The 11783-nt window shown below is 31.2% G+C and overlaps 1 protein-coding gene across 1 annotated transcript; it reads left to right on the top strand.

Annotated features, from left to right (window-relative positions):
• The first annotated feature begins 6448 nt into the window (after positions 1-6448).
• On the top strand, positions 6449-9467 carry LOC105252452 (probable ATP-dependent RNA helicase DDX47). The gene is made up of 8 exons (XM_011259808.3): positions 6449-6580; positions 7514-7607; positions 7706-7870; positions 7946-8112; positions 8207-8443; positions 8575-8798; positions 8870-9131; positions 9226-9467. Exons 1-8 carry the CDS (start codon positions 6560-6562, stop codon positions 9361-9363), a joined length of 1308 nt encoding a protein of 435 aa, XP_011258110.1. The 5' UTR covers positions 6449-6559; the 3' UTR covers positions 9364-9467.
• Positions 9468-11783: the final 2316 nt, after the last annotated feature.

Genomic DNA, 11783 nt, shown 5'->3' with positions numbered 1-11783 from the left:
CTAGAATTATCCTAACGCATTGTTGCCCATTGCATCACTTGGCCTGTCATGGACCTACGCATCTTTGACGGTTGTTTATCTTTGAGATGCATGTTGGACTCAAGGCGGGATTCTTTCTGGATTGAATTTTTTCATCGAGGGGATCATGGCGTTTGTTGAGGGCATAGCGAGATTGCTGCGGTGCGGATTTGCGTATCCGCTTATTTGCGTTGTTGCGTTTTGCTTGCCGCATTTAAATATCATCCGTTAAGTTGCGAGAACATATCGACTTTTTTGACTTCTCAATGTTTTATTATTATTTATTATTGTTTGCGTCGTTTGATAGTTCACTTCATTTGAATTTACATCATTTATTATTTTTTGTCTTTATATTTGTTATTTTTATTTTGATTACTGATATTGATAAGGACCTGAAGATGGTCGAAACGCGCGTATATCGTTATTATAATAAACGGAATATGATAGATTAGAACATTTCTGTGATAACCGTTTTAATTTTATTTTTCGCAACCAGTCATCTCTGCGTTGGTCCTAAAAGCATTATAACTTAAATATGCAAGACTTAGCCAAATAAACTATAAAAACTTATGAATACATTTTACAAGAATGTACCGGCAAATAATTACGTCAATATACACTTTAATTAGGCATAGATACAAAAAAACTAAACCAAAAAATATTTAGGTAAATAATGCCAATACATTAATTTCACTCCAGCATGTGCAACCGGCGCGATCGTTCTACAACAATTAAGTAAAAAGGAAGAGAATCGGGGCGTTTGATTAAGTAGTACAAATTATTCAACATATTGCGTAGTTTAATAGGAGGCTTGTTACTTTCATGACGCTGTTACTATCGTCCTCGGTTTCCCCTATATAATACCCAGATAGCAAGATGACGTCTTAATGACATACAATGACGTAATTAAAACGTTAAGATGTCATTTGACGTCACTCAGCTACCTGGATAAAAATGATATAATAAAAATGATGTAATAAATATGATGAAAAGATATAACATAAATATTACAAAATATAATAAAATTAATAAAAAAATATAATAATAAAAATATTCATGAATAATACCTTGCAAAATTATCCAATAATAATGAAATTTCAATTATGATTTTATATAGTTTGCATTTTCTTCATTTAAATTTCATTGTAAAAATGACTATTTTACAGAAGTTATTTAAATAGCACATTTATGTAAAACTTATTAACTAGAATATAACTTTCACTTTCCTATTTCCCTGGTAGCAAGCACACGTCATTTTGATGTTCCAAACTGGTCATTTTTGGTCATATGTCGTCAAAATGACTGATTTGTTACATGACTTTATATTAACGTTTTAATATAACATTATTTTGACGTCATTTTTCAGTCATGAAGTGACGATTATTTTATTATTAATATCATTAGTTAGTACATCGATCCCATAAAAATATCTTTTAAAATTTTTTATATAACATGACTTTCGCGATCAAACTTTAACAATTGTTAAAGTAAAATTCACTGTAAAACCAATAAATTTCACTGTAAAACCAATCATCGCTAGTTTGTTCGTTTACCGCTATGAGCGCTATCTCTCTCGTATTTAGTTTTAGTTATGAGCATTATATAAAGTTTGCAAAGAATGACAGATAAAATTAGAAATATTACTTCAATTTAATTTCTTATATAATCTCAATAGAGAGCCTTCAGATATTAAATCGATTTAATAAGTCGGACAAATAAATGTCTGGCTACTTAATGAAAATTATTCATTCGTTATTTATTTAAAATAACAAGTTCAATATACATGTAATATAAATAAAATAAAATTTTTAATATAATAAATATTTAGTAAATATAAATAAAATTTTTATTTTTATATATATTTATTTATATTTATATATATTTATTTATTTTTATATTTATTATATTTATATTATATTTATGAAATAGATAGAGACCTAGGTAGCAAGATGACGTCTTTAGACGTCATCTTGCTACCTGGGGAGATGAATTGTAGTTTAATATTACTGGCAATAACGAAAGAAATATTACTGAGATATTACTGATTGAAATAGTCAAAATTATTAACTGATTCTTTTAATAAAATATCACTGATTTAGAATGCTGTACTTATAACTGCTGTAATCAGTGACTAATCATTTACTGTTTTTTAGTGATAATGTACCGATTCACTTTTAGACAATGCTTTATTCGACAATACTATTAAATATATTATTATGCTAAGAAAAAGATGTCAAAATATGATACATTTTATGACGTCAAAATGCGATACATGTCATGACGTCAAGAATCTGTGACATTAGGGTTCAGTTCCACAATCCAGTTAATCCGAGTTTAAGTAGTGAATGAACCAATCAGGACCCAGTTTAACGTATTAAATTCGGATTAACTCGAGTTGTGAAGTCGGACCTAGATCGTCACTTTTACGTCATAAAAACGTCGATTCGTGACGTCAAGAATAGTCAGTGAATGACCAATTTGAAACGTCAAAATGACGTGTGCTTGCTACCTGGGATGAGATACTAAGTATATACTAACAATGCTCTAATGTCCGCCTATTTTGGTTAATAGTAAATACTGAGAATATGTTGTACTATAATTCATATATGTGATATAAATACTTTTAATAAATGCTCTAAACGCACACACTATTTCTCATTTTAATTTCAAATAATCTTTTTAATATTCTGAATCCCAACAAAGAATCCAGAACAACTAAACTACTAAACAAATAAAAAATTTTCAATTAAGTCAGTTTATTATAAATTAAACTGAGTAAAAAAAAAGAAGAAACTTTGGAACTCATGTTAGTACCAGTCTTTTATATCCATTTCATCAAAAATTAAGTACGAGTTTGATAGCGCGCGTAGCGGCAAAATGAGGAAACACATGCAATATTATAGAATATCCTGAAAATATACGAGAAAGAATATACTAATACAAGACATGCAAAGTATATTCTGAGAATATATGAAAAATAATATACAATAAAAGATGTTATGGGATTATTCTCAGTATATTACATCTGTAACGTATATTTACAGTATGAATATAGAATATTCGAATGATATCATGTACTGTTAGGCTTATTACAGTTTTCGTATGCATATCTGTCGAATATCGTGATTTTCTTCACATTATTCTTATCCATTTAATCTACGAAAAATACCTGCAACAATCGAAAACAAACCGCCAACCGCGAACGAAAAACGCCGAAAAAGCACACAATTTCCGCGAATTTACTATCCAGATAGCAAAATCGGATAGAGCACGTTTTGCAATTTATGTGCTGCATACTATGTCAGCAGAATGGTGTCAATATTCTAGCAAAATATGCCGTTTCAGTTAATGTTGTCAGAAACACAGCAAAAGTTGAGCATAATGTGCGTTACGATGAAATGATAGAAATGCAGCAGAAATAAAGCAGAGTTTTACCAGCATAAATAGAACAATTCAATGCTGGAATAATGTGTCGGCAGAATGCATACTGAGAGTACGCATAATCTGTTGTCACAGTGTAATAGCAAAATCTCATCAGAAATATCAAACTTGTGCAAGCACGCTATGACAGTAGAAACACAGCAGCAATGCAGCATGCTCTGCCGTCATACGATGACATTTAATTTTTAAAATACAGGATCTGTGCGACGCAATTTGACAACAGATTGTCGGCAGAAATCGAGCAGGATCTGTGCACAATCTCTGATAGCAGATTGATGGCAGAAACGGAACAGAGTTTGCATGATTCGATAGTTCCTTCACTTACCGCTACGTGAGCTGTTCTTTCTCGTAATTGAATTTCTGTCAGAAATATATATAAAGTCGCGAATATGAATAAAAGAAAAATTGAATTAGTCTTTCACTATATGAGATATAACTACGATATAACATATTACATATATGTCATTTTCTAAAAAAATTCTAATTAACTTGCTGATAATATTGTTATTTGGCATCTGTAATAATCCATTTTGTTGCATTTATATAACATTAATAAAAGTAAGCGCAAATCTTGTTGAAATTTCTGCTGTCAATTTGTCATCAGGTTGCATGCGCAGATTCTGCTCGGTTTCTGCTGACAATCTAACATCAAATTGCACGCGTAGATCCTGCTCAATTTCTGCTGTTATATCATGACGGCACACTGTGCTTCACTTCTGCTGCATTTCTGCCATCACATCATATTGGCACATCGTGTTGGGAAAAAAGAAACTTAATGAGGACACAGCTGAGCGATATCTGCTGCAAATTCATGATTGAATCTGCTGTTATACTGCTGGCATACTGCTAGCATTTTGCTATCTGGGTATATATGTATAAAAATTGTAAGCTTTTCCAACAGGGTAACAACACGAAAAGCAAAAAATTATCTATAATGTATTTAAGTTTTTATCATCAATCCTAGGAGAATTTAAATGTGTGTGTGTATGTGTGTGTATTTATAAATTATGTGTTGCAGATTATTCATATACAATGGTACGCTGCTTAGTAAGTTCAGTAAGGTTTATACATAAGCAAGCTTGAATAAAAGTTTAAAATTCGAAATAATTGTTATTATCAATAGCCCTTTTATTATAGTTATTATTTTATCATAGTCATTACTTAAAATTTATTATTATTTTGAAAAAAAGGTAGATTTTTCAACATAAAATAATAAATTCGATGTATGGTTTTTTATTAAACACATATAGCTATGTATAATACAAGTAGTCAGAACACATTATTTTATTTCTAGACTGATCGTTTTAGATTTTAAGCTTAAATCTTGTTTCAGAGATGTTCTTCATTGCTGTTTATTATCCAAAACAATATCTTTCCATTGTATTGAAAAATATATTTTACTTTCCTTTTTTAATTTCTTATTTCTTTTTTTTTCAATTATTTATAAGATTAGAGACGTCAACTTATTTCGTATTAAACGTCATTGCGCGTGCGCATCATTTCATCCAATGAAAAGTGTTCACAGTTTACCTCGTCGCTCCTCCCGCAGTGGCTTCTCCCCCCTTGTCTAAATATTGGGTTCATGCTCCATCTCTATCTTACTATATCTATGGATCTCATTAAAGTCACTAGATTAACAAAGTACCGCAATTTTGAAATTTCTCAATAAAGGCTTTCGCACATGAATTGCCATAACCATAAACGTAAGCTGAAGAACCAATCAGAATATTGCTTTAGCTTTATGTATCCTAGAAGACGATAGAAACGATGATAAAGTTGACTGTAAGCAGAAGTAACTAGGATTTTAACTGATTGAAATCCTAGTTACTTCTGCTTACGGCCAACTTTATCATCATTTCTATTGTCTTCTAGGATACATAAAGCTAAAGCAATATTCTCATTGGTTCTTCAGCTTACGTTTACGTTTTACGTTTATGGTTATAGCAATTCATGTGCGAAAGCCTTAAAGGCCGCAGCACACACTTTTGCATAAGCGCATAACCATAAGCATAAGAAAATTGATTGGTTCATTTTCTTATGCATATACTTGGGGACCAATCAATTTCCTTATGCTTATGATTATGCGCTTATGCAAGAGTGTGTGCTGCGGCCTTAAGGCTGCGTTCCATTTCACGCATATGCGCGCATTTATCTATAGTATACGTTACGCATACTATAAATAATGCGCGCATATGCGTGAAACGGAACGCAGCCTAAGATAGGCTGATGGCAGAGAACTAGATGTCTGTCGTAGTCGTGGACGTAAAGTAAGACAGAGAAAAACGTAAGTCGTACAAGGCCATTGTAAGAGCCTATCCAGACAAACTTGCATATGCATAACATAAGACCATATGGACCAATGAGCATCGAGTATTAAATCTCGCTATATTGACTTACATAACATAATACTCGATGCTCATTGGTCCATATAGTCTTATGTTATGCATATGCACCTATGCAAGTTTGTCTGGATAGGCCCTAACAATGACCTACGACAGACATCTAGTTCTCTGCCATCAGCCATAAGCTGGAGCAAAAATGGCGTCCGATAGTATAGATATAGGCTGCGATTGTTGCATTTCTCCATGCAACAACCTGGTATTTTTGATATTTTCTTCTTTTTCTGCGCAACAGAAGGAGTTTCCTCACCTCACACACAACAGGACACAGGACAGACCAGGATCAAGGTTAGAAAAATTGCACTTAGTATAGATAGCTACACAAAGTGTGCACTATCTGCACTATCGGACGCCATTTTTGCTCCAGCTTATCTTATTGAGATCAAAATTGCGGTACTTTGTTAATCTAGTGACTTTAGAACTCATCTGCTCTAACCGCCATCTTACTTGTGGAGATTGCCCGATTAGACACAGTACGATTAGACACAACCAATCATATCGACCGATGCCTAGGGTAACCAGCACGATCAAGCACGATTAGCCAATCAAAGCCAGTTGTGTCCAATTGTACTGTGTCTAATCGGAAGTGTCTCTTACTTGTCATCCAAGTGCTCTCTGGAGTACATTGGAGCATGCGACGCGAACAAACCTTATGCGTGATAGCCATTAGGTATTAGGTTACAGTTTCTCTACACTCTGCCATGGATGATTGGAAAGCACTTGTAAATATTGAACTACATTTATTTATTATATATAACCCTCAATATATAAAATTTTACACATTGTTTTCAAGAATATCTTTATATATTTACTTTATTTATTTAGAATATCTTTATATATTTAGAAGAAAGAAAGATTATTGTTAATATAAAAATATCAAAATATATAAATTCTAAATTTTTTATTCTTAATTTTTCTCAATCTTCATTGTATAGTTTGACATGGATGTAATTCCTTACAATTCTTGTGTATTGTTAATTTTGTGTACCTGTTTATTATGAATGAATGACAAATGCTAAACAGAATGTAAATTGTGATATTTGATGCATAATTAATTCATATTTAAGAAGTTAAATTATTAAATAATTAAAATAGTAACCATCAATTGTAAGATTTGTTTTCGAGAGCAATTATTAATATAAATTCCATTTTGTGAGTCGGTAAAAGAATTATAAAAACTTAATTTATATTCTTATTTTAAGAATAGGACATATTTGAAAGATACAGCAAAACATTTGTAAAAAAAATTGGATTCATGAGCAGGAAATTGAATAAAAAGTTAAGCTGTAGACTACATCAAGATTAAAGATTGGAATTTGATTAATCAAAATAAAAGAAGCTAAAATCTTTTTATTCTTTAATTATTTTAACTTAAATTGATTAAATGATAAACTTATTTAAACTTACTTAATGATAAGTCTTAATAAGTTAATATCTTAATTTATTAAAAAGACATTTTTAGTCAAACGTACATTCATGATACATTCATGAATTTAACTGCTCTCAGAATAATTTATTGCAAAGATACTGTAATAAAATAGAATAAATTATTATACAAATTTTCCTAACGTTTATAAATACAGTAACATCTTGTATTAGATATATAAAATTTTTTATTAATTTTATGTAAAAAATAAATAATTGCTATTAAACAGGGGCTTGTGGACACACTATGTACCACATGTATTCAATTAAAATGGAACGAACCTACAAAAATTCAACGAGAAGCTATTCCTTTAGTACTCGAAGGTAATGTTAACAACGAGACAATTATATCATAATACAATATTATCATAAATTCTAGAAAAATATATTAATATATTGATGTGACAATATTTATTTGATAGGCAAGGATGTAATAGGATTAGCAGAGACTGGATCAGGAAAAACTGCTGCTTTTGCATTGCCTATACTACAAGCATTATTGGAGAATCCTCAAAGATACTTTGCGCTTATACTGACGCCTACAAGAGAGTTGGCTTTCCAGATTTCAGAGCAATTTGAAGCACTAGGTAAGAATGAAACTTATTTTACCTCATTAAGATCATCTCATCATAAGATCTGATTTGATACCATATTTGTTTTAGGTTCCAGCATAGGTGTAAAATGTGCAGTGATAGTAGGTGGGATGGACATGCATGCACAAGGATTACTCTTAGAGAAAAAACCTCATATCATCATTGCTACACCTGGTCGATTAGTTGATCACTTGGAGAATACAAAAGGCTTTAACTTACGGCAAATAAAATTTCTGGTAATCATACATGCAGAATATAATTTAGTTTGATGATTGAATTAATTCTATAATCTTTAATCTATCATCTCCTTTCTTTTGTCTTATTAACAAGATTATGGATGAGGCAGATCGTATTTTGAACATGGATTTCGAGGTAGAAGTTAATAAGATTCTCCGCGTGATGCCGAGGGAAAGAAGAACATTATTATTCTCTGCCACCATGACAAAGAAGGTACAAAAGCTGCAACGTGCATCTTTACGAAATCCTGTTAAAGTTGAGGTGTCCACCAAGTATCAAACTGTGGAAAAACTACAACAATATTACATATTTATTCCAGTAAAATTCAAGGTGATAGTCAACAACAAATAAAACAGCACAGCTATTAGTAACAAGATAGTTGTTGGCATGCAAAATATATTTATAAAAATTATATATATATATAATCTTATACATACTTTTTAAACAATTTTATGTGGCAGGATGTGTACCTGGTTCATATCTTAAATGAGCTAGCAGGCAACAATTTCATGATATTTTGTGGAACCTGCAATAATACTGTGAGAACTGCTCTATTATTACGAAACTTGGGATTCACAGCAGTTCCTCTGCACGGGCAAATGTCGCAAAACAAAAGAATCGCTGCACTGACAAAATTTAGAGCAAAAAATAGATCTATATTAATTTCAACGGATGTTGCTAGCAGGTCGGTCTCATACAATACAAAATATATTATTGAATACTAAAGCGGATTTTAATTATATTTTCCATCTGCAGAGGACTTGATATTCCGCATGTAGATATCGTTATTAATTTTGATATACCTACACACAGTAAGGATTATATACATAGAGTAGGTCGAACTGCACGTGCAGGTCGATCCGGCCGTTCGATCACATTTATCACGCAATACGATGTCGAACTGTATCAACGAATAGAACAGTTGATATCAAAACAATTACCATTATATCCAACAGAAGAGGAAGAAGTAATGTTGCTGCAAGAAAGAGTAAGCGAAGCACAGCGAATAGTGAAAATGGTAAGAACTAGTTTAAGATGAATTATTTTCAGTAAATAAATGCAAACAATATATATATACATATTGCATATAAATATTATCTTTCATTTTCTAGGATATGAAAAATATCGAGGAGAATAAAAAATTAGGTAAACGAAAGCGCGGTAGCAACAATGAAGACGACACAGAACAGTCTATTGGAGTGAGAAAAAGGATGAAAGTAAAAAGTAAAAGAAAAGTAATGAGAAAGTAATAAGAATGCTAAATATAAAATGTCATTAATATTATAATTAATTTTATTATAATAAAATCCTTTTTCTCTGTGAAACTTTGTGCTTTAAATAAAAAATATAGTAATCCTCATCTACTTTGTCTATATCTCATTTAAAAATCAATAAAAGTTTTATATATCACTGAAAAAATGATTTGTCTCATATTTATCCCAGCAAACACAGAATATTGCAGCAATATTACAACATTGCAGCAACGTTGCGACAATGTAGCTGCAATATTTTGGTTTGCTGGGATTGTATATTTTTATACTTTATATACTTTTTCACATTTATCAATTATATCTTTTTGTTCGATTTTTCTTCACATAAAATTTTAACTCATTATAAAGTATATTATATGCTATTTTGATTGGATTAGTTCCTGTAATTTGAAATACGATAATTAAGGCTCAATAATAAAATAAACGTTTTTATATTAAAGAAATTAGTATTGTATTTTAACGATTTGTAGTCTGCACAGAGCAGTATGGTATTTAAATATCACTCAAAGAGAATCACAATAAAACATATTAAGTAAAATCACAATTTTTTCATTTACGGGGAACGCGTTAGGAGAAATTAGCGAAGCATCGAAGACAAAATTCATTATTATACAACAAAGATCTTCTTTCACGCTTTTTGCATGCTTCTATACTCGAGTGTTATCACAAAGCAGAATATTCCATTTATGAGAAGAAATGCAGATAAAGGAAAACACGTTCGTCCCTACAGCAGAAAAATGTTATAACGGTCGTTATATATGTACAGCTAAACTACTTAAAATTAATTATAATATTGTAAAATCGATATTGATTGTTTTTGTCAAACCTCTATAGAAAATCAGTAAAATCCATTGTACAAGGTTTTGTAGTACAAAATACGGTATAAGAAACACGATAAGTGTCTTTTCAAATTTACACCTACGATGCCTTCTCTAATCGTTATAAGATTATTTATCGCGTGTATACAGGGTGTATCAGACCACCCGTGCCAGGCGAATATCTCAAAAACCGAGAACGGCAGACAAAAATTTTTCCTACAAAAGTTGTAGGGTTTCGAGTAACGCATTACATAGTAATATTAGTATGATTAGTATCTCTCATTATTTTGTACATAAAAGTATTAAGATAAGATAACCGAAAAATAAATATTTTACAAGATATTTTATGGTTTATGTAAAATTAAGAAATGATTTCAAGCCTCATAACTCAAAAAGTACTTGATGAAAAAATGTTTATTTATAGTGTTTTGAAAAGCTCTCGAGATAAGTTACAAGGATATGTAATGAAAAATAGGGGATTCCATTTAAGAAATTGAAGGTGATCTTTACGTGACCTTGACAACGCTATTCAAGGTCATACTAATATTACTATGTAATGCGTTACTCGAAACCCTACAACTTTTGTAGGAAACATTTTTGTCTGCCATTCTCGGTTTTTGAGATATTCGGATGGCACGGGTGGTCTGATACATCCTGTAAAGTGGTAACAGATTTTTATTATTTTTTTTATAATTTTTCAAGAAAATGCATATCATCTAATCTCGTATTGCGAAAATTAAAAAATATAAATATACATTTCTCTCTCTCTCAAGAATCTTGCCGTGTTCTGCCGTTGTCATCATTATGTTGTCATTGCAAGGGACACGATTAAAATGCTGCAGTTTTTCGAATCGTATACCCATCACGCATTTAACTCGATTATCAATGCGATACAAGCTGTTAATAATTAAAAAATTTTTAACGTATGCAGGCTCAAGTACTCGATAAAATCATTCAGTATCTTCCCATACAGCACAAACTGTTCCAGTAGTAATATTAATAATGTTGCAATATTGCAGCAATATTACCGCAATATTGCTGCAATGTTCTGTGCTGTATGAGATATCACGTTTTTAGATGATCTGAAAATATACATAATTATATATTAAGAGACTCTCTTCTACATAATATACAGGGTGTAACTGAAATGATACACTAAATTTTCGGAGCATATTTTAGAGGTCAAAATAAGACTTTTTTTCCTATGAAATGAACTCCCCTCCGAGCTAGAGGCTTAAAGTTTGGGGGAAAAAATTAAAAATTAGCTGTATTTCAGAAAAAAAGGTTTAGACATTATCTTACCTATTACCTTCTCTTGACGTTATCTATCTATCACCCTCTCTTGAAAGATAAATAAATTTGCGTTGCGGGTGTTTGATCAATTTCATACATTTTCGAATTTTAGCTCGGAGGGGGGTTCATTTGCAGACCCATGTTCATAAGAAAAAAAAGTCTTGTTTTGACCTCTACAATACGCTCCTAAAGTTTAGTGCATCATTTCACATTTCAGATACACCCTATACAGGGTGCCCCAAAACTCATAATCTTTCAAAGACAGATTCCTGGGATCATTTGGAGACG

This window comes from Camponotus floridanus, unplaced genomic scaffold (genome assembly GCF_003227725.1).
Source record: "Camponotus floridanus strain SB8 unplaced genomic scaffold, Cflo_v7.5 scaffold134, whole genome shotgun sequence".
NCBI classification, from domain to species: Eukaryota; Metazoa; Arthropoda; class Insecta; order Hymenoptera; family Formicidae; genus Camponotus; species Camponotus floridanus.
The sequence above is the reverse complement of the archived record's forward strand: the minus strand, read 5'-3'. Positions and strand labels throughout refer to the sequence as shown.

Bases quoted from the DNA above. Each gene is read 5' to 3' on its own strand.
- LOC105252452 (XM_011259808.3), top strand. From the start codon at position 6,560: ATGGATGATTGGAAAGCACTT. The intron at 7,608-7,705 runs GTAATGTTAACA...TTTATTTGATAG, and splicing joins TATTCCTTTAGTACTCGAAG to GCAAGGATGTAATAGGATTA. The intron at 8,799-8,869 runs GTCGGTCTCATA...TTCCATCTGCAG, and splicing joins TCAACGGATGTTGCTAGCAG to AGGACTTGATATTCCGCATG.